Here is a 25,016-nt window from a genome sequence, read left to right on the forward strand (position 1 = left end):
AAAGAAAACAAAAAGTTAAGATAAATAATGTATGTTCTGAAGAGAGGTTAGTGTATTATGGAGTACCACAAGGGTCTAAATTGGGACCATTGTTGTTTGTTTTATATATGAATGATATAGTTAATAACGTAAGAAAATGTAAAGTTCATCTATTTGCGGATGACACATTGATCTATTGCATGGGTGATAACATTGAAGAAGTTGTGAGTAATTTGAATGATGAATTAGGTGTGTTAGAGATATGGTTAAAGAATAATGTACTTAAATTAAATGAGAATAAAACTAAATGTATGTTTATTAATTATAAAAATGTGTTAGATGATAGTACCAAAATAGTAATAAATAACTCTAATATAGAAATAGTGGATAATATAAAATATTTAGGAGTAATTGTTGATACAAAATTAAACTTTAAAGAACATTGTAATTACATATTAAAAAAAATTAGTAGAAAAATAGGTTTATTATCTAGATTAAGAAATATATTAAGTATAAATACAAAAAAATTAATTTACAATAGTATAATATTGCCCCATTTTAATTATTGTGCAACACTATTAAACATGTTAAATAAATTAGATAAACAAATGTTGCAAAAATTACAAAATAGGGCAATGAGAGTAATCTTAAATAAAAATAGATTAACTAATTGTAAAAGTATGATTGATAGATTAGAATGGTTGAATGTTCAAGAAATATTGAGTATGAATGTTTTAGTATTTATATATAAATTAGAAAATAATATGTTACCACACTATTTTAATAAGTATTTAATAAGAAATAAAGATGTACATAAATATAATACTAGAAATAGAGAAAATTTAAAGATAATTAAGTATAAGAAAACGAGTACGGCTAGGGGAATTATGTACGGAGGTTTTAATTTATATAATAGTCTTCCAAGAGAAATCCGAAACAGCAAAAATATAACGGGTTTTATAAATGGAATAAAAAAACACCTTCGTACATATAGAAATAAAATATTATAATATTAAGTCTTTATTATTGTATATTTTTTCTTTCTGTTATGTATTTTTTATATATTTTTATATATGTTTACTAAATTTGTTAGATGTAAAGATTAGCTATTAAGCTAAATAAATTAATAAAATAAAATAAATAATAGAAACCAATTAAGGTGGTTTAAATTTAATATTAGGAGGCCCACCCTTGGCTTTAATTACAGCTGCAACCCTTTTTGGCATACTGTCAACTAATGACTTGCAGGTGGATGGTTACAATTTTCTCTATTCCAACTGCAATTGTGCTGGGCAACCTTTCCTTTTCATTTTTCCATAAATGCTTTATAGGATTAAGGTATGGTGACTGTGTAGGCCATTCTGAAAGCGTAAAACCCTTTGGCGCAAATCAACCCCTGATTTTTAGCGAAGTATGGTATGGACTTATGGAGCGTTTTCTTGCTGTAATCGGATGATAGTGTGGTATGTGCTTTGAAATATTTTCCAATAAGAATCAATTAAAGTGGTTTTGACATTGAAATATAAATGTCACTATTCATACTACCCTCGCAAGCTACACATTTCCTACCCCTGCTGCTCCCAAGCGACTCCAGACCATAACGCTTCCGCCAAAGTATTTGACTTTGGGTACTAAGCAATCATCTAGATATTCTTCTCAGAATCTTCGACGCACGTGTATTACACCAGGGCACAAACTTAAAATAATGATTATTTTACAAAGTTCTTAATATTTTTTTATATTAACCAATTTTAGTTTAAAATTACCTTAACCTGTTCAACGCCAAGCAAATTTCTATGAATTTGCTCTGTAGGCCACCATTTTCAACCCTTTAAATTATTATGAAAGAGAAACATTATTTACCTGGAAAATCACTGTTTACTTTCCTTTTTATTAATTTTAACATAAAAGTGAAAAAAAAGCACAGAAATAACAAGTTTTAAAAACCACTGTCAGGGCTGCCACACACAAATATTATATGTAATTTATATTGTATGTTATTTATATTATATGTTTTTGGTTGTTTTTAATATTTGTATGGGACACGATAATTTCCGTTGTTTTAATCAAAATCTTTTATCAAAATGGCAGCTACTTCATATATTTAAAAATTTTCAACTATGTCAAAAATTTTTTAGAAATAGTAAATATGGTAATAATGTTATAATATAAACAAAAACAAAATTCAAATTAAAAAAATGTTTTTTTTTTACAAAACATTGTGTTTTTTTATCATTTAAAAAAAATATTGTAGCAGCCCTAACAACGTCTTTATGCTCGATCGTAAATAATAAAAGAATGGTTCAAAAATTGCACATTTTAACGATCACATTCCATTTAATAGATGTCTCTGTATTAAATTAACGAAAAAAAAATCGAATTTATTAATAAATGTGTCCGTAATAACATTTGCGTGCCTGCACGCGCTGGCACTTGACGGTCCGACCGCTTTGGCGTGCGGGCACGTCACTGGCGTCTAAAGGGTTAAATGACTTTCGCCCAATCTTGGTGTTTTCGGGTCACATTCGATCTTTCTGGGTAGTTATCTTTGGTTTTCTTTCAGTTCTTGGCTTTGAATTGTAAGAACCACGTTTATTGAACCGTTTCAAAACATTTTGGACAGCGCGCTGTGAAGAAGTAATGTGTTTACTAATTTTCGATATATTCAGTCAATAATATGTAATTAAGTTATTAACGCTTTTTTGGAATTTTTAATTGCTTATATAAAATACAAAATAAATTATCAAATAAAAAAAATATAACGACAAATCACGCAACTGAATATAACATTAACAATTAGACCTGTAAACCCTTTTTAAAACTCAAGTGAGCGATTAAAAACGACAAATTCCTTTGTATAGTTCTCAGAATTACGGTTAAAACTAGCTGCTAAAATATTTCAGTCAGACTATGCACTTGTAAAGAGTTACACACCATTTTAAGGGGTGTCCCATTATTATGGCCAAGGCTGTATGTTCACTATTTTCGACCTCGCGTGTATGTTTTGTATTTGCTAATGTCAGGTCAGAGGGCTGCTTTTCTGGGTCGATTGAATCTTTGAGAGTTTTAGTCAATCTTTTTTGTGTCGAAGAGCTCGGTAGAAATGGACAAATTCACGATTGCATATTTTTTCTACTATGAAAATGAACCATTTCCACTCTTAAAGTGGTTAAAGCAATTACGAGTTGTGCAAATACTTTATGACGTTTTTTTCGAAGTATGTTTCATATTTCTAACGCATTCAATATTTTAGCACATAAAAATATACAATAGCGTCTTACACGTTCAATACGATTATTTTTGACATTCGTTTTAAAAGGTTGCCAATAGCTGCGCACGTGTTACAAGGGCGCGGCGGCGATGTATTTACTGTTGACACTTTTCCCACGCATTTTCACATATTTTTCCGGCATTGCGATTTTTCGACAGGCCAATTGGCCCGACTCTCACTCTCGCGTGCCGGTTTTCGCGACCCCTTCCACGCCGCGCTCGTCTTACCCATTATAATATTTTCTTTCGGATCAAAGAAAAGTCGCCAGTCAAAACAACCGATTTATGGGATACTTCAACTTCACACTCGGCTGCAATATTTCCATCCTTCAAATATCACATTATTTTTTCGAATTTTAAATCGCGGTGTCGAATAATATTAATTCTGGATTGTCTAGCTAGAGCGAAACGATCTCGGAATATAAATATTTACGCCATTTATATATATATATATGTGTATATATATATGAGATTAAGCCGTTAAGTTTTTAACGATCGCGATTTTTTACTGCGCTTCTCAAAATTCTGCAATATGAAAATTCACCGCCCCCTATTTGTAAACACGCAGCAGAATTTCCGGAACGCAGTAAATTGGACGTCCGCGTCTGTCTTGCACACGTGCCATTTTTTACGGTTTCATAAGTAGCTTATTTAAATATGTGTCGCGTTTGGAGAATTTACAAGTCTTTCCGGCGACATGTCGCTTATTTATATACGCAAAAATAGGATAAAATATAAAAAAAGTTACTTAAAATAGTTATGATGGCACGCGTTTTATGTATAGTTTATTTCGAACAAGTATGGTATTAAATTAGTTAAAAAATTAAAAAGAACGACTATTTTTATCAGTTAAATAGTTTTGTTTTTCACTTTTTTCCTTGTTAACAGAAATATTTTTTATCAGAGTGATTCAGAATGAAGAATGCAATAAAAATAACTTTGATTGTGCCGAACGATATTTTAAACCACTACATCTGTTACCAATAAACTTAACCGCCACAATCAAAGTTTTATTTATTATTTTAAATATAGGCGAACTTAGTTATAATTATACTAAAAAATAAAAAAAATGGCTTAACATTTATATTTATAGTAAAATAATAGTATAAAAGTCTATGGGAGTGATCTTCATATTTAATCATGGAATTAATTTTTCGACAGTGAATTAACTGCTGAAATACAAACAGAATTGCAATCTACTTCAAACTCGAATATTTCGGGACGGACGGTGAATAGACGTTTGGTCGAAGATAGATTTAAAGTGCGAAACCCAGCAAAAAAACACTATTTACTGAGAAAATGAAAGTTATCAAGAGCTAACTGTTTTCCACTATTCTTTTTCTTTTCTTCATATAGTATTTTATAACATGCTATGTTTTTATTGATCGCCCTACGCACTTGAGATATGCGTTCTCCATTGGGATCACAATCTTTCATAATATTTAAAAATTTGTCAAGGTGCGTGAAGGCTTCATACATATTTTTCATTGTTAAAGAGTTTTCCAAAATAAACATGTCACATCTACATTAAATATTTGGCGAGAGGAATATTCTCCATCTTCAATAATTTTGGATAATTAGAAAATAAATTCTTTTGCAGCATCTTTATCCGCATCAGCCGATTCTCCACTAAATTTAATATTATGAAAAAAATACCTAATTTTAAAATTGTAAAACCAACCGTTACTTGCTTGAAAAACCGTGTTAAAATCTTTTTTTAATCTATCCTTCCAATTTTTGTGCAAACTAAGAGCTTTTGCTTGAATAATTGAAATACTCAGAGGGACATCTTTTTGATGTTGGTCATCGATCCATGGTGACAAAGATTTTTCCATTTCATCCCTGTTTTTTGCCGTGCTTTTTTGGAAACATATCTTTAAAGATTGTGGAAATATATCTTTAATTTTCACAATTTTGAGGGTATTCCTATATTATATTTTTATTTTGCAAAATTGAACATATCATAGACCTGTTTGTATCATACGAACATCCGATTGAAGCAAAAGATTCACCGCTATCAGAACGTCTAATAATTTCCATCTTTGTCTCGAATTGTGTGAAGTTTATGAGTCCTTGATTTCTTTTTGTTCGTATCAACACTGAAGTTTTTTCGTTTTCCACTCATGTTTATATTTAAAAAAAAAATTTTTTTTTTTTAAATATGCGAAATAGCAAACTGTGCGAAAGTCGAACGTTCGAAAGTCGAGGGTCGCATGTAGAACCAAAAAAGGTCGCGCGCACGTGTTGAGATGGGGCTCGCCATTATGCACTTGGTGGGACGACGGAAAAAATACACTTTTCCCATAATTGACGCGATTTTTTTTAACAGTATTAACGGAAAACGAAAGTTAACAATTATAATTATCTATTATAAATTCAAAAACGTGTAAAAAATGCATCAAAGTTAATAAAATACTCAAAATGCCATGTCAACTTTCAATTTACTGTATTTATAGTAAAATAATAGTGTAAAAGTGTATAGCAGTGATCTGATTTTTATTCATGGAATTATTTATAAAATAACTATTGTAAATTATGTAGTGTATTCTAAAAAATGTAATATATAATACACACCGGTTCGATGAAAATCTATACTTTACAATAAGATCCGTTAGAGTTGAACCTTCTTAGTGTTTTCTCTATTTCTTAGATTCTATGTTTGTTTTAATTCAAAACAAATATGTACTTCACATAAAATAAATAATGGTCTTTTCATATACGTTATTAATTGTACATTAACATCAATAAGTCTCTCGGTTTTCTTATATTTCACTTCAACAAAAACAAATTACCAACCATTGGACACCGATCCACCCATTGATTTATAGTTATAGCACCACTCTTTTTCGCTTCGCTTGTTTTTTCTCTCTTCTCATATATCGAATCCGTAATTTTGATACCATTCCAAATCGTTATCCCGAAATAATTGGTTGGCATGGACCGTGTTGTATAATATATCCATCAAATTATAATAAAGACCGTTCCGAATCCGTAAATAAAAGCCACTTACCTAGCCTCTTCCTTTTCTTAAAATCACAATCATTGTTATTTTAAAGAACTAATTAAAAATCACGCAAGCCGCCAGTTGCCTTCTCCCGTCTGTCGCGCGGATGACTTATTTCGTCTACCGGGCAACGACTGCATTTGCCGTTTCACAACACGCGACCTCATTTGAGCAGATAACTGCATCCGATTCTGACCTTTTCGGGTTCATCCGTAACTAATGGTCCTGGCTGGCTCCTGACGTTCGATTTGCCAGATTAGTTTCCGGTTTGCAAAAAAATATTTGCTCTAGTCAATCGGAAAGTTGTTACAAGCGTAGATGAAAGCTGTCGTTTACCAAAAAATAAGATAAAAAACTGGGGCGTGATACAGTTCGACATATGGGCGATTGCCAAACGCATAACAATGGTTTTTAATTATTTTCGATAAAAGTTTAAACTCTTTTGAGTAAAACGTACTTAAGATGTTAATCTTATTATATTGTTTATGTTTATATAAATAAAAAATACATGTTTGCGGTTGGGTAAAGATAATTTCACGTATGTTTGTATTGAACGACTGTGGGAACTATGTGCATATGCTCTATAATTGTTAACATTCTAATCCCATTTGCAAGGTTATTTGAGCACAAAGTATAGTGCATTTAAACCTATCAATTGAATATAAAAATCAATAATTTATTTGGATACTGTTAAGATTGATTAAAGTTGAAAATGAAATTGTAAACCTTAACGCTTGTTTTGTTCTATTCAATAAGAAGAAACACGTCTCAAGTAATTGACTCAACTAACATTGAGATTCCTTGCACGTGTCAAAAGTTTATAGACTAATTATCAATTACAATAGGCGTTTATGCGCTTAGGAGCTTACGTGCCATGTTCGAAATAATTAAATTTTGAGCGATTTATGAATCATTTAATTTAAAACGTATTTATTTAACGACCACACGACCTATTACGCGTTTTAATGTCTCAATAAAATCACATCGAATTCGAATAGTTTCAATGAAACGACACTAATCTATTTCAGACAAATACAATAATAGACGAAGAAATTTTCCAAACCGTCTTTATTATCTAACAAGATAATATACTATTTAAAAAATGGCTATGCTCTCAGTCAAAGGCGATATAATATGTTATGTGTTATTACGGTACAATAAAATAGTTTTAATTTTATTGCATCGCCGTCGAGATTTTCAGAATTATTTTCGACTCTCGTTAGTGGAGTTTTTTAGGCTTTCTATTTTTACGACCGTTTTGTCTGCGTTTCACTCGCCGTTCCCGACTTATTATCTTCCTGTTTTCATTGGGGAATGAAAAAACGTAACAGAAACACTAACCCACTTTGTTAACTAATCGAAATGGGGTCATCTTTTTAACGGTAATTCTTATACATAGAAGTTGATCATATCGCACAACATCTCTAATGGTCCTGACACTGATTATCCGAAGGTCTTCTTGTTCTTCGTCATCATAACGAATGTTTATGCGTTGACCTCCGCCGCGAGAGGAAAACGGTGAAATTTGAACGTATGAGATTTCGTAACCGTGCGATCAATTACGTTACGTTGTAGAACATCTGTTGTTGTTTTTGTTGAATTTTTCCTTATTTAGAATGTAAAGAAACATTGATTTATCCAAAACTATTTACGTGTTATGTTTTAATGTTTATTAAAAAAATAATATATAGTATTAGATTAATTAAAACTACTTTCACAACGATTATGCAACTATCTTTGTATTTTGTTATAAATGGAAATCTCATTATCTTACTAGAAGGCAATTATTGAGAAACAACTTCGTTGTAATACATTACATAGTAAGTCGTCTACCATCTGGTTAAAAATTCCGTCACCCTAAGAAAAAAAACATATTCTTATTGTTTGGATGAAGTAGATTAACATCTTTAGATTCGCGGCGCTTTTCGGTTAAAAGCGAGAGACGAGGATGAAACATTTTTGTATTCACTTCGTTCATCTACGCCAATCTTATTTAACTTAGGAATATATTTTATTACTTTCAACACATTCGATTGTTTTTTTTATAATAACGAAAAAAATAAATGAATCAAAAAAATATTTTTTCAAAATGGATTTTACGATTTAATTATCGACACGTATATTAAGTGTAAAACTAGTTTTGAATGTTTTTTACAAGCCTTATTTATTGTTTCGGGTTTTGGGGCCGAAGCGCCGTGACTTCGGAAAGCTTGTAACAGTTTATTCAGTTAATTTGTACAATTTACCAAAGCGAAATAGTGTCGAGTTGTAAATATTTTGTAAATTAAGTGTTGGCGGAGAAGTAATATCCTCTGAATGATTCGTTGAGGTCTTTCGTGTTTATTCTCGGTCTCGGTCCGGTTGTTAACTGCTACCGATATGACAAAGTGTCATCTTTTATACTCTTGATTTAAAACGTCTCTATCAAATCACATATGCTGATCTGGTTAGCCAATTGCATCGCTTGCATATTCGATCAACTAGTTATGTTTACACCTGTAATAAATGAAACTGCAAGAAGAACACATTTCGAGGTCGTTAATGCACAGTGGTTTTTACGCGGGATAGACGCATTGTCGTTTAGGGTTTGAGGGGCGTTGACTTTATAGCCAGTGAGGCTCAATGTGGAATCTAATTAGAGTTTTTATTACGTTATATTTACATATGTTGTGTGGGATGTTTTCTCCGAACGGTGGTGGAGAAGCTGGCACAGAGATGACATATATATATATATATGTATAAATATTATATCGAACGCCTTTCTAATGTCTAGCACGAGTATACCAATGCTTGAATAGTTTTTCTTTGTTTCTCAATAATGATAATGCTTCAATAATTCTATTATTCGGAAACCGTTGCCATTATAAATTATGTGCATATAAACACAAATATATAAACATATCGCAGCTTGTCAATCACCTGTCGCGAACAAGTCGCAACCTTATTGAGCATAAGTTGTGGCTTTGATTGCTTCATTCGCTTTATTTATGTATTTTAATAGATAAAGTAAAGCCATCGATCGCCTCTAGTCATCGACCGACCCAGCGAAAAGATTACGTATCGCTGTTCTATTTTAGAGTGGATATGTTTTGGTTCGGCTTTGTCGCGATGCTAAGTGATATGAACGAACGGGTGAGAGCGAAACCCGCCAACGCCAACCACTATTTACTATATAATACTGTGACGTTCGATTAGAATTAGCGATTGCGTATTGTGTGAGACATGGTTATAAATAGATGTAGGCAATTATTAAAAAAAAAATGATTTTAAAAATATTTTTTTCTTAAGTACGCGTTAAAATAAATATTTAATTGCAGGTATTTTTTTAAAATAAATTTACGACGATATGTAATCTTTGAAAACATTGACCGTGAAACTCCATATAGATGACCGCGTCAGAGCGTGACGATTCACGAACTACGTAGCTGAAATGTGAGTTAGTTCAGTGAAAGGCGCGTTATCTAGTTTTTCTGTAACAAGTGACCATGGCGCTATTTTTTGTCTTAAAGATACTTTTAAATGTGCCTTATACTATTTTCATTACAGATAAAAGTCACTTAATACCAATGCCACTTTGCTTCCAACATTATGATGCATATACCATACAAATAGCATACATTTTGTGTATATGGTAATTAAAAAAAATCAATTACATTGTCACTAAAATCAATACAAAATCATATGTAATTCCGCCACTTGATTCACGGATCTGAAAAGAAAAAGCATATTGTTTAATAAAAAATATAGATATGTAATCAGTCATTAAGTTACAAGTCGTGGGCTTAAATCAAGTAAATCAATTAGCGAATATGAGAGATCGGAATTGGCAATAGTAAAAACGCATATTGTTGAATAAAAAATAATAACAATATTAGCATATGTTCCGATTAAAACACCACTGTGCTTATTTTTATTTAGGAGACAAAGTTATTTGTATTATAAATTATTATTAGACGTGCAATAATTATAAATAAATACATGTCGTCTCTAAAAGTCGGGTTGAACTCTAGATTTTGCACGTCTGAGCTGGACCAGGGTTTACGTGATGAGGGAAGCGGCTGCGTTCCCAGTCGATGGCGTAGCTTCGCTTGGTGCAAATTTAGATACAGTCGGAAATAACTAGTGGAAGTTATTCTTGCTCTTGATTTAGGGGGAATAATATTTCTTTATTTTACGTCGGTCATTTTTATTGCACTTTAACATCTATCTGCATAGGTAATTTTATTAAAACAAAAATGTACTTGATAAAGAAAAATAAATTAGAGAATTTTTTCTTGATTTTGCTGTAGCGTTACGTCATATTTAAATGTGAAAAACGAATGATTTTATATGCAAATTATGCTTCGAAAATTTCATATCCCCCCATATTCATATGAGGATATATGCCCCCCCCCCTCTAAACCCCCAGCTATGCCTCTGCTTTCTACCTGACTGGGTGGCCTTGTTAATGGTCCTCACACTACCATAAAAAACTTTATAAATATATTGCCTATTATTTTCGTCGTAAATTCCACAACATCCGGGTTACCCTATATAAACCAAACCATTGTGGTTGTTTCCCGGAGGCGCCAAAAATTTCGAATACGATTGTTTATGTATTTTTTTGTTACAGTGATTTATCTTTATAGTTTTTTGATAATTATTGTTTACGACTGACTGTATGTATGTCAACAATTTTTTTTCTTAATCATTTGCGTATCGTACGAAATAGATCCTGTGATTGCGAAGGTTTCGAGGAGGGTTAAAAGTCTTCGATGAAATTTAGCGACTATTCTTAGTTTCGAGGTTCAAATTTATCGCGTTCTTTTAATTAAATTCTCGGCATAAAATAATTGTAATATCTACCCAGATAGCTGCGACTCGGGTAAAAATCGATACTATCGGTGTCATGACGGACCGTATGGTACTGAATGCTATATGACGTACGTCAATTGATGAACCAACCCTTTTGATTGTCATCTTGATAACAATAGTTATAAAACGAATACATATTATTTTGGAGTCAGAGCTGCTCAATTTTAAAATATCACAGTAAGCACTTCAAGCTTTGTTTTTTTAACAAAGCTTTTCCAGTCAAAACAAGAACCACCTTCACCTCCTGTCGCAATTTAGCGAACGTTCTCGCAGATCGGATTAATCACCTCTCTCGGGGCAGGTACCTCGACCCACGTGCCGCAGGTTCGCCGCTCTCCCACGCGCCGCTTCCCCACCGCGCTCGTCGTTTGTTGTTTACCAGCTAGCACTGACGTAATCTCCTTTTTCCGTTTCTGCAGTCAGTTTAACCGCGCCGGCCGCGAACTACTTATTGCAACGCGCGTTTTGTTTAAATTTATTATACAAGTCGATCTTGGCACCGGCCGCCGAATGATAACTCACTTTCCGCGATTGCCGCCGAAATAGATCCGTGGGTGTGCGTGTGCTTGCATGTGTGATGTGTGTAAAGATGTGTGCGAAATAAAAATACGATGCTATTCCTGTGCGTTTGATCGATGTTGTCTGATCGATTGTTTTCGCCGCTCTTCTCTCGTTGGATAAGGTGAATGTTTGCCAATAAATATTTTATCGCGAGTGTGAAGGCGTCACATTAGCACCGTGATGATTTTTAATGCGACGTTTAAAGTCAAAACAATCGCGATTCTTTGTTATTATCGCTTCCTTCAACACTGAATAGATATTATCTAGTACATCTATCAGCACTAATAAGTATCATACACCATCAGCAGAATAAAAGGCTAATTGCTACGAATCAATATGATTATGGATATAAACACTTAATCTGAAATGGCACAACCAAAATTAATTTTGAGTATGATAACAATGATCTTCGGCGATTCTACAAAGTCAAAGTCATGGTTTATAATTAACTCTAATTTATATGAATTTTCCCTTTTCGTAATAGATTCTGTATGATTTATTTGTTATGTTTTTGTATTGCGTGTTTTGACAGTTAAGTTAATTGCAATTAGGCAGAGCTAATAGCAAAATTAGCATGAAAGTAAATCATCGTTTACAATGATTAATTGTGAATGAATTATTATACATTATGCATTCACAGCATTATAATAATAATGAGATTTGTTATACATAATTAATCAAATGAAAATTATGTATTTTTGGAACAAATATAATTTTATGACCCAACTGGCTTTAAAATATGTTTTGATCTCTAAGCGATATATATGTCACAATAAATTAAGGTTTGCGCATCGAGAAATTTTACGATTATTTTCTGACTCAAAGCAATAATTTTGTTGTATTTTTTAAGCACACTTAACGCTTCTATTATTTTATTGAATAAATTTGAACTAATAGCAAATCATATTTTTTATCATTTGCAATTTACATTGCATCATTATAAATTCACACCTCGCTTATAATTATGACTCGTTAACAGTTTAATGCGCTCAACTGTCAAATGTTAATGTATAAAATTCAACTTTGTTCATAATTAACGTCAATTAAATGATAATGAATGTCGTTGACCAACAACCGACATAAATAAAAATAATGACCACAAAAGCACACGTTAGTGATAGCAAAAAATATTTTTAATTTCAAGCGACGTTACTTCTTAGAATTAATCGCTTCAAAAGGAAAACTTTTAAAATATACTATCTGACAATCACTAGTATTTTTCAATAGTTGCGTGTTTTACATTATTATGTAGATCAATAGATCAGCGAACCTATCCCTGCTGTTCTTTGTCTACTTTTTAATCAAATCAATTGTTGTCATTATCCATTATGTCTTCAATTTATTTTTTACGCACGCACCCAGTGCGTCGGTTCATTGATCACGTTTTTGTTTTCTTCTATTGTAGAATACAAAAGTATTGAATTATACCATTCGGTTTTCCTTCAGTCGGAGTTGTGTTTCACACATGAAACTGGAATCTACCTACGAAGGCCGACGCGCAGAGCTTGCGCATATTATATGATAGCGGCGTCGTAAATGATGTAACGAGATATTTAAGACCGCGTTTTGATCGTGTGGGCTTTACGACTGCTTGACAATTTTCGTAAAATATTTATTATTTCAGAAGCATATAGGCAAAGTTGTACGGTTAAAATTGGACGGTGAGAAATACTCGTGCGTGGATCCATATACCAATTTTAATGTCATCCTCGATGACGACTGTACGATCGAGCTATTTATTTATTTATAAAAAAATATATACTAAATTACTGAAAACTCGCAACAGCATCAATAAATTAGTACTTGTGCGTATCTAGCCGTAAAATTTGTCAAATTATGGGTATACCTATATATACATATGTCTAGAACTCTCGGCGTACAGGTATAGTTTCACTTGCTGAAGTCAAAAGTAGTGAAACTCAAGTTTTGACAAAAGTGTCTGAAGGAAGCATATTCCTGTATGCTTATATACGATCTTATATACCCCTAAAAATTGAGGGAAGTCCTTAACCCTTCCAGTTCTCGATCGTGTTGTCATGATTTGGAGCAGAATCATACCATTTGTTATTGTCTAATAAATATATACTTAAATGCAAAAATCGATAAGACAGCCAATGATATTCTACGGAGTTTATAATTTCGAGGATTCGGTATATGTGATATGCAACGCATTCCTTTGTATTTATCACCGACCATTAAGTTTGTTCAGGACCTATTTGCAAGTGTTTTTGAACCAATTAACGATTTTGTGCTCAGATACGCGATTGTTTGACGAAAAAAATCTTCGTTCTTAAAAGGTCCAAATAAAGCAATAAGCCAGTCTTCAAAGCAACAATCAAGGGTGGTCTCGACAACATTAAATTATATTTTATTTATACATACTTGTAATATTTTAATTACTTTTTAAAAATGAGATAGTATTCTGAAAATAAATAGATATAATTTATGTATTCTGCTAACAATACACGAAGTCGATAGTTTGACTGCGCTAAAACAATAATTTTATGATTAAGTACTCACGAGTATTGTATATGATTTCCATATTGATATATTAAATTTAGTCAATCGTCTCAATATCTAGATGTTCCTTATCCAAAATGAAAAAAATTTTAATATCCTTTCTCCATCTGTTTTCTGACTCGAATTTGGTTCTTATTCGTTACAATTCGATTCTAAAATATTCAAGAATTCTTTCTCGCTAATTTGCTGATTAAAGTTTGTCTCATTATACCAAAAGTATATTGATTCAATAGCTGTGTTGCAACTAGTGTTTCATTAGCAGTCTAATCCCGGTGTTGCTTGACCCATTCGAAATGTTTTTTCCCATCTCATCTCTTAGTCGTGGCTTTTTTTTACTGCTGCTTTTTTCATCCACCGTTGTAAAGTTCTCTTATATTTTTCTATTCATATATCATTTAAAATAGCTGTTCTTCATTTCATTTGTAACCCGCCTATTTCGCAATGCAATAGATATACTTTTTCTGTCCGTCCGAAGGGTCGTTTTGCGTTTTCGTTCATATTTATGACGTTGTAACTAGTATTTCTTCACGAGAATTTTCCAAAAAAATGTCAAATCAAAAATTCTTATCTCGAGATTTTTTATAAAGCATTTTTTATTATATAAAATAAATTTTATACGAATATTTTTAAAAGGTTTACAACCTCTGCCCTGTTCAAAACGCTGCATAAGTAAAGGCGGGTTCATGCCTAATATACATACTTTTTGAAAGGTTTTAATAGGCTTTTTTTTATGCGATTTTCTATTACTCGAACCGGCCGGCGGCTTTATCTTTACTTTGGTGATCTAAGAACCCGCTCCGATAAAAATATATTACGCATGGGAATCGGTAGAATGCAAAACAATTTAGGGGTATTCATTCTTCAAAAGCAGAATTTATGTAAATGGGGGAAATAAATTATTCACAGATTATTTAATGGCTCGACGAATTCTAAGGACCCTCGCGACTATTAAATCATTAGAATGTATTAAAGAAATTGAAAATTTATCATTGGCGCAACAATTAGAAAAAGATTTTTTTTCAGTCTTACAGAAAGTAGTGTAAGAAAACCAACATCTTGCGGATTAATGGAGAAATAATTCAAAATATTTGAATGAAGGGCAGCAGAACAAATAATTTACAGTGCCTATTTGAAGCATTGTTGTCGATTAAACCAACATCAACACAAAACGAGAGGAATTTATCCACGGCCGATATTTTTTTAATATAAAAAAACGAGGATGTTTACTTCTACTTCAAATGGCATGTGTTTTTAAACTGCAACATTATACAGACAATTTTATTAAATTATTTAAATTTGCCAGCACACATATATTTAAATTTTGGACACTTCGTTCTACGATATTGTGATGTAAAATCACAATATCGTAGAGCAGCATTTATTGAGAGTAGCATTTATTGTCGCATGTGGCGATTGTCCTTTATATTTATTTACTTATATATTGCCTTGCAAAGGCATGCTTTGAAACGAAAAAATGATTATAGGAATAATAACATCATAATTTTCACAACCAATATAGTTTTACGGTTAAAAAATCATTAACAGCATAATAGCGCTACCAACCAAGTTTAGTTTGTACTGCGGTAATCCATATAAAATCATGGAATTTAATTACTAAATTACAGTATATTTATTATCAAGAGTCAATGGATAAAATCACGCATAATTTACGTAATCGCTGAGAGCAGAGCTGAATTAGAACAAATAAAAATATTAATAAAAACGCGTTGATCAAGGCAAGGATTGTGATAGATAAAAAATACATATAACGTTTAAAAACCAATTTTTAAATGATTTCTCATCCATTTTCTCTTTATTTAATAGCCAATAGCGAATCTGGGACAAAACCTATTATTGCTGTTCACATAGTAAATCTTTATGTTTTAAAAATAAAGCGAATGAGGCCATAAAATAATAATATCGACAATTGTTCTACGAGAACAACAATCCTCCTGGCAAAAAAACTAATCACAAGGAAAAAAAAATAGTAGCAATCGATGATCACACGTTAAACGGTTTTTACACTGACTCTTAAAAATAATTATAATGTAGTTAACCGAGTATAATAATCATGCTACAACAGGCACCATACCCTAAATCGCAAAATGTATTTCATTCGATTCAGGTATCAGTTGCTCGATTTGCTTTTAATACCTTTCTCCATCTCATTACTCAATTTTAAGCATTGAATTTTTGGGTTAATGATCTCGCCTCTGTACAACAGCGGATAAAACCATTTGAACAACCGTGCATGTTAAGCTTCACACTCTAACGATCCTTCACTATAATCATACAATTAAAAAGAGCGTCTAATTGATTTTATAATCTCATACGGAAGAACGCACAGCGATATTTTACATAACAACGCGATTCTTAAAAATAACCGCATTAGAACAATTTCAAAATCTCAGCAACCCGAAACCGAGCGTCAATCAAGTCATCGTCTGGGCGCTAGACAGTCGGACGTTGCTGTTTAAACTTTAAAGTTTCGTCACGATTTAACCCTTATATAACCGCCGCCGTTGTATTGCGAGCGAATAAAAAAGAAAGACCAAACACGCCAAGCTAAATTCAATTACAGCACGTGTCAGACCATGCCGCTCTTAATTATACGTACACACACTTGCACCAGAGGGCTCTAGACACGCGCGCTCGAAATAGCGTTAAAGGTGAGAAGCCAAAGAATTATTCATAAGTCGGTGTCGCGGAAAAAATGTGCAGAACCGCTGCTGCAACGCCAAAGATCCGCTGCGCCCACTCGTTCGTTGTATTTAAAAATACGTTTTACAAACGCGCCCCCGCGATACGGCCCTGGAGAGTCGATTCCGGGCGCTCGATAATAAGTTGCGTGCGCTGGTCAAGGTCTTGGTTTTGTGGGCTCTGTAAAAACACATAATACATTGGATGCATTTTATTATTATAAGCTGTTCAGTGAATGTAAGTAGCTAAGAATGAAACTCCCACGCTGGTGCTCTTTCCATTTGTATCTATGAATGATCTGTGTGATAATTTATTTAATTGGCAATTTAAATTCAACATTCTTTCACATTATTTTTTAATAAAGTAAATTCATAGTCTTGCTTTTAAGTCATTTATGCTATGCTCAACTGGACTCCGTTCCGAGCAACAGTTAATATATTAGCCGTTGTGGACTTTGGCATGCAATATTTTATTAAAAAAAAAATGAAGGCGATTCTGATATGTTGGTTATCTTGGGTTTTACCATAACGTTGGTTGTTATCTATAAAATAAATCGTGCAATTGTAATAAAGATATGATACAAGTAACGTTTAAATACTCTGTTTTAAGTTATAGCAATAAAGACATAAATTGTATTTATAAGGCGTGTTGATATCGTAGTTTATGCGTAATAGATATATAGTATTACTGGTAAACCGATCTTTTATGAAAACCTGTTTTTAATAGCACTTAAAGAATATACAACTTTTTATTTTTGTTTATTTTATTCTGTTTGTATTATCGGATTTATAAATAAATATACATATTTTGTATTCTGAATATACCGTGGAAGTTATTAAAGTATAACCATTCTTATGCAAGTATAACGTTAACTGTATTTAAACATATTCTTATCTAATTAATCAATTTTGATGGTTGCGCTTTTAGTTAATTATAGTTCTAAATCACTCACTTACTGAGTTTTTTGTGTGTTATCCATCGAACCATGTCTTCTTCCATTGGCTTAAAATATATTGAGATAACTGTTATGCTGTAAATATGGATTTAAAATTTAAAACGCTTGGGAATCTCTAGATCGCGACACTACACACCTAGATTACCAGATCGTCTTGTAACGACTATGATATACACTGGAAGTTATCCTCCCACGTGCTACCTTTGCGCAAACCCATTAGTGATTCGAGATATTATTATCGGTGACGATCGAACTTTAAAATAATTAATTGGTGATTTTTAATTTTTCATTTTATGGAAAACTGGTTGCTAAAAACCGCATCTATTCAAGTATTGGCTTGCGGCTGAGAACTTCCTTTGGAATTAATTTTAATAATATGTTTTATCTACATTAGTTATTCATTTACATCCACAGTGACAAACTGGGAAATGTCCCTGATGCGACATTTAGTCATTGCGCTGAAACAACTTGAAATATCTAATATCTAAGAGTTGTACACGAAAGCTCAAATTAACCCACGCGTCTTTCTCCAATTTATTGCCTCTAGTCTTGTGTAAGGTCATTTTAATATACATGTTTTAAAAAAGTTTAACCTTCGCCAAACGAAGTTGTCGTAACCGTTAAGCTACACTATTTATTTATCTTTATTAAGATGTTTATTAATTAATTATCATTTTGTTTCAGATTCTAGTCACAGTTGCGGTTCTTGGCGGGTGACTCTAGACCAGGATTTGGTCGACACGCTAAGCGCTATCTACCCGGAGTGGTTTAAGCCACAGCAGCCGCAGCAACAGCAACAACAGCAACAGCAGCAACAACAGCAGCAGCAGCAGGCGATGGCGGGCGCCGCGGGGCAACAGCCACCGCCGCCCGCGCCGCCTCCGCCTCCGCCCTCGCACCAAAGGACCCAGCGAGTTTCGCCGCCCAAGGCCGTGGTGGATGCTAGTCCCTTACAGCAAGCCATGGACAAGAATAAAGAATGTGAGTTTAACTGTCATAGCCGATTTATATTAAGATGGGTTTTAATTGCCATTTGTAAAATGTTGCGAGTAGATTGCTATTATATCTTAGGTTTTATTTAGAAATAGCAAAAATATATATATTTTAAATATTCAATGTCTCAACTGATGCAATATCGAAAATGTGGAAGTCATACGGTAATTGGAATTATTATTACAAATATAAAGTATTGTGTTTGCCAAGTGGGTACTAATCGATAAATTTAGGACAATTCAAATATAATAAATTATAAATTCCCTATCTTATAATAAATTAAGCTTTACATGGCTTAGTATATAATTATAGCGAATTAATGCAAGTAGAATATTATATTTATAATTAATACATATTAAAAAATATTTTTTTACGCTTTCTAGTAATTGACGATAAATGGAATAATTTAGTGACAAGATAAAAGAAATATATTTTACAAATTTTATTCAATAATTAAAAGTTTTTCTAACCTCAAAACTGTAACCTTATATAAATGTGAATCGCGGGTCTTATACAGAGTAACTATTTTACATTTTTTAATGTTTAAGCTAAGCTAATTATTGTTGCACTTATTTATTATTATATTAAGGCATCGAAAATAATATTAGCAATAATATTTTTATACATATACACCCTTGACACATTCCAGGAAAAATCGCGTAAATCAAGGCATAAAATATTTTTTTAAAATGAACGTGTGATTTTAAACGTGTAACATAAAATATCTTCAGCGAAACTCGTGTGTTCCAAAGAGCAACTCAGGACACTGCATGGGCAGTGGGAGATGTTCCCGATGTAGGTAAAATGCAAGACATGGGAGTAGCCATTAACCCATGTGTTTGTAATTAGATAGACGTGACACACGCGTGGAACAAAATATATTTGGCTTAAAGTATTTAAAAAATATTTTTTTCTTAACCGCATAAATTAAGAGATAAGTGTATATGTATATGCTAATCTCTATAAGCTTATTAGAGATTCTTTAATTCATAATATGTACGATCCAACTCGATTTTAATTAATAATCACAGTATTCATCCGTAAAACTTGATCTGTGATGATCGATCGGATTTTATAATTATTTAATAATCATTAATTCGATCTCAAACATAAAAAAATAAATACTAGGGTTCATATGTGATTCGAACTCTTGTGATTCATAAATAAATTCAATATAAAAGCTCCAAAATGCCACCCTTGTGGTACTCCACTGTTAAATATTCAGATTCAATATCAATATTTTTACTTTTAATCTTATATTTAATTACATAACCTTTAATCTTTTTAATGAAAGTACTACACGACACGTTATTAAATGCTTTATTTAAAACCAGATAGATTGTAACAATTTGGTACCTGTTTAATATTGTTTTAGGTATAAATTCATTTTATATGGATTGCTTGGTTTAAGTTGATCTTTCACTAAATAAATAAATGTTGAATTGTCACATTAACTTTGTCTAAAACTAAAGGATCAATGTTAATAACCTTGGGTAAAGTTTATGGCATATAAGTCTATAGAGTGTAATACTATTTTATTATGAAATAAATGTTGAATATCATATTTAGTGTACTTGAAAATGAAGGTACAACATAAAAATCCCACCCATAAAGACCGCATAAAAGTTTGATAGATTTCTGTATATAATGTGTACATATTTTTTTAACTTTAGTATCTATTATAGAACATTTTTTATTTCTTTCTCTCGGGGACTTTTTTTAACGCAGTTCACTTTTTGAATATTTTTTATTATAATTTATTTTATTTTGTATTCAAATATTTTTTGTTTTTTTTTTACGTTATGCTGTATGATTGTTTTTATATGTGCCATTTTGAAATAAGATGGCGAATCAGGTTAATTTATTGTTTTTAATTAAAATACTGATAATCACTAGATTTATTTTCTAGATGCATTTTCTCAGGAAATTAATATTTTGAGCTGCTAGTATATTTTATTATAGTGAATACAGTGTTTTTTTATGGGAAAAAATAAATCTCAACCATTGTAGCCGAATATCGTTGACTCTGAAATTTTTTTATACACAAATGCTCATTTTAGTTTAATTTATTAAAAAAAATCATTTATTAAAACATATTAGTATGTACATAAGCATACATAACTCGTAAAATAAATACATACCATCTAAAGTAGAATCGGCCGTTTTTTGTTGAATCAGTGGATAGCCCCCATACATATTTGCAATTTGCAGATTCCAACGCGGAGCGGTTTTTTCTTATCTAATTATCAATATAGTTCATAGATTACCAAAGCAAAGATTATCTCTTTCTATTCTATTATTATAGGAAATCCGCCATTTAAATACTTCCGACTTCTATTAAAAGCTTCCAAAAAAGTATACTTAGTTTTAAACATCTGGCACGGACCCACCCTCTTTATGCAGTGGTATAAAATCATTTAAAAATATTCGTACACATTTAATTTTCAACAAAAAAATTCGATAAATGAGAGTATTTGATTTGGCCTTTTTCTCGGGAAATTCTCGAGAAAAAACACTATTTTCAATGTGTATAGATTGTTTTTATCGGAAGTGGTTAAGTGATTTTATTAAAATTGAAAATACACAAACTACAAGTTCATTTCCATTAAAATTAATTATTCTAAAAAATACTTGAGATAGTTTTGTATCACAGATATTTTCATAATAAATATTTATGATGCTGTGCACATTTCACAATGGTATATCAGCACTCTAAAAACAAAATCTGACGATTAATGTATTATCTAAACAAGTTCAAATTTCTCACTTTAACGACCGAATAAAACATAATATCTCTAATTTTATCGATCTTCTCACCGTATCGCATTTTTATGACTTAATTCCGGGAATTTATCTTCCTGGGTGTCTTTGGTCCATTGGTTGCGATAGAAGATGCTCCAGATTCCGTTTCTCTCTCGGCTCAGTTTGACATTTCGTGAAGGTGCTTGGTCTTATCGATGACGTTCGGGATTCATCTTTCTCTCGTCTCAATTTGACATTTCGTTACAAGTAATAGTCGGTCGACGTATGGTCGACGCGAGTCGCGTCGGGCCGTGACATAATGCTCATAGCCGAGCCAAGAATTTAGGTAATTAGCAATTCCTTTTGTAAACAGCATCCGCACACGCTGACGGATGCACCAGATCATTTGCGGCCGTCGGATGAATAATTGATATGAGCTAAAGCTTTCGCGGATCAGAGCTTTTGCAAGCTCTCAGAGCGTATTGTCTTTGAGGGTCTTTTATGAACATGATGGATGACGAATATTTTAAATGCCGTAGAGAAGATTAGCATTGTGGTGCGTTTGAGTTGGGTTTCTGTTGAACAATACAGAATTTGTATCCATAATATATTACTATAGATATAAGGGTGAAATATATGTATCAGTGACGCTGTATACTGTCTCTTTACCTACTTTATTACCCAAGTTAAACATATTTTGTTTTACATTGTTATGGAAAATAAATATTAAAATTTCGCAACGATCATATTTTTCATAAATTTTGGGATTTACGAACGCGTGCATCAGTTTAACGCAATATAAACAACAGCAGTTATTATAGCACATGCTTTTTATAAGTTAATTCGTATATGCCAGATGGTCACTTGGTTCATCGTTTGTGACAGTATAATTTACCTTCAAGCTGATGTTCCATGACTATATTTTTTGCGAATATTTATTTTAAACATATAAAAGCCTTAGTGTTTTATAAATTATCATAATAATAATGCTCCATTTTTATGTGTTTATGAACATAAATTGCTAAGCTATAAAACTACCATATGTTCTCGAGTATATGATCTTATCAAGTAATTATGCCATATATTATAAGTATCTTTATTTATTAATATTTTGTAAAACAGTTTTGTGTTTTATACTGGTTGAGTATATATCATATAAGTTTATTTTGGCATAGGTATTATATCAAAGATGTTATTATTTCGCTAAGCTCGTGCGAAGTCTTCGAATTTTCCTTTTTCATGTCTCCGTTCCAAGATCGTTACACCCTAGTCGTATAACCAGGAATTGGGTCTTTATTCCCGTCTGGTTGAGTCAGGCCGGTTGACATGGCACTCGGAGACGCATATAGAGCGTTTGACACAATTACGTTTTTGATTTAGACCCCTTTTCCAACATACTGACAATGTTTTGACGTCGCCGAGCGAAACTCGCTTATCGGAAGTCGCGCCGTGTTATTTCTAAAAGTATCGAAAGAGACCAAAGTTCAACGAATCACCAGTTGGAGAAATTGGAGCAACACACGCTCGCAGTTTTTTCCCTTTGATTCGGTGAATTAATTTTATTTCGCCGGCGATAAAATAACAAAGAGCAAAGAGGATTCCGTCGAGGGGGGTTATATTTATATAATTTATGAATATTGATGTCGACGAAAAATAAATAAAATAGCTACGAATATAGACGGCGTATTATTATTTCTGCGGTGGGATAATTAAGTGGCGTTTGGATGGGATTCAAAAGTTTCGGCGCCCGTGATTTTTTTGTCTGTGTTTTTCTCGACAATGGCAGTGCGTGCGTAGAAAATTTTGCGTAAAAACGTGATTTATGTAGCAGTGAGAAAAAAAATATAAACTGCCGTATTTATATATTTTTTAAAAGTGGGTTATTTTATGTTTTTTCACGTAAAAAATATTAGTATATAAAATATTATTATAGTAATCGCGTGTTGATATTCTGCTTTATCTGCGTACGGTAATCGCTAACTACTAGTAGCGATTAATACATTTGCATTTAACTATGGGAATGTTATGTTCTATTGTATATTTTATGGGAATAATATGTATATAAGTTGACGCAAAAGACACTTAAATACTCTTTGATTGTTGATCTATTAATGCTATTTAATATATAAAAATAGTTCAAGCGCATCTTATCAAACAATAAATACAAGACTGAAAGTCTCAATTAACTGATGTGACTTTGTAGCTGGTGCTGATTTTGAATAATAACCCATTTTTATAATTAAAAATTCGAGTATGCTGCGGGAACTTGAACCCGTGGCCTCTGCTCTACCAATCTGTGTCTTACAACTACGCTATTCCAGCCATTAAAACATCTTTTTAGATATCTCGTTTAACGTTGATATAAAAATATACTTGAAAATAATGTTGAGCCCTTAAAATTTAAGGTCAAAGTTCAACATTGTTTTATTGTGCCGTAGGTGAAAAATAGGTAGACCCCCTATAGCGTAGAGATTGGGACTTTGTTATAGAAATACTACGTTATAGGGGACTAGGCACCCATACAAAATTTGAAATTAAGTTCTTTCAACTGAATTTTGTGAATTTAACGAAATCAGTAAATCAAACTTTTTTCTTCATTTTTTATGTATTAAATGAAGTTTAATTTTTTTAAATTTGAAATAAAAAAATAACTTAGTTTAGATAGATTACGTCTTATTTTAAATTAACTAAAATGTTGGATATAAAGTGTCTTATATCGTATATCTAAATATATTTTGTGATTCATTAATATTTTTTTAGATTTGTAATAGATATGTATGACATAATAAAATAGTTTTATTATAAAAATTAGAATGGTGAAAACCCCCAGAAAAGTGTATACATAATGCATTAAAAACGTGTACATTGATTTGCTTGATTATCATTTATTCCATAGCTATACAAAAATAAATGTTTTCTTACTGTATTGTAATGAATATCCCTGGAATGTTATAGCTATAGCGCGGCGGCGTTTCGCCTGTCACAGAATATTTGTAGCGAAGTCAAGGGACAAACAGTAACAAACACGCTATATGGGGGACTGCCGCATACGCTATAGGGGGGTTTTCTGTACTTATAAAATATACAATTGTCACAAAAGTAGTGGTTTATTAGGATGTGGTTTCCATTTTATTATTTTAATAATTTATGTAGCTATTATAAATAGCTAATTGTTTATACATTAAACAAATAAAACCAAAACATATATATACACTTTTCGGGCTTAGTAAACCCTAAGGGGTGTGACTTCGCAGCCAGTAAAACGCAGGTAGACTATTGTGAAAATTTTATTAGATTATATTACATATATTGCAGCTAGTATAATGGGCGAGTATCGTTTTCTCCAGACAGTGGTAGAGAAGCTGGCGCAGGGATGTTGTCGGTAGAAGATTCCTGTGTGGAAGGTCTTGTAGGTGGCGTGGCAGTGGGTGTTTAGTG

The 25,016-nt window shown here is 32.2% G+C and overlaps 1 protein-coding gene across 4 annotated transcripts in view; it reads left to right on the top strand.

Moving 5' to 3' along the window:
- The window catches only part of Mrtf (Myocardin-related transcription factor), a 96,688-nt gene that overhangs the window by 54,597 nt on the left and 17,075 nt on the right, over window positions 1–25,016 (top strand). For 3 of the 4 annotated variants that reach the window (XM_088205069.1, XM_088205070.1, XM_088205068.1), the window contains one exon: window positions 18,528–18,824. In XM_088205069.1, the coding sequence (XP_088061195.1) occupies window positions 18,680–18,824 (145 nt within the window). In that variant the 5' untranslated portion in view covers window positions 18,528–18,679. Of the gene's footprint in view, window positions 1–11,524; window positions 11,790–18,527; window positions 18,825–25,016 lie in introns of those variants that run through there. The other variant, XM_088205071.1, reaches the window with a different exon arrangement.

Source organism: Plectrocnemia conspersa, unplaced genomic scaffold (genome assembly GCF_051122295.1).
Source record: "Plectrocnemia conspersa isolate PC_06_02 unplaced genomic scaffold, ASM5112229v1 ptg000002l, whole genome shotgun sequence".
Lineage (NCBI taxonomy): Eukaryota > Metazoa > Arthropoda > Insecta > Trichoptera > Polycentropodidae > Plectrocnemia > Plectrocnemia conspersa.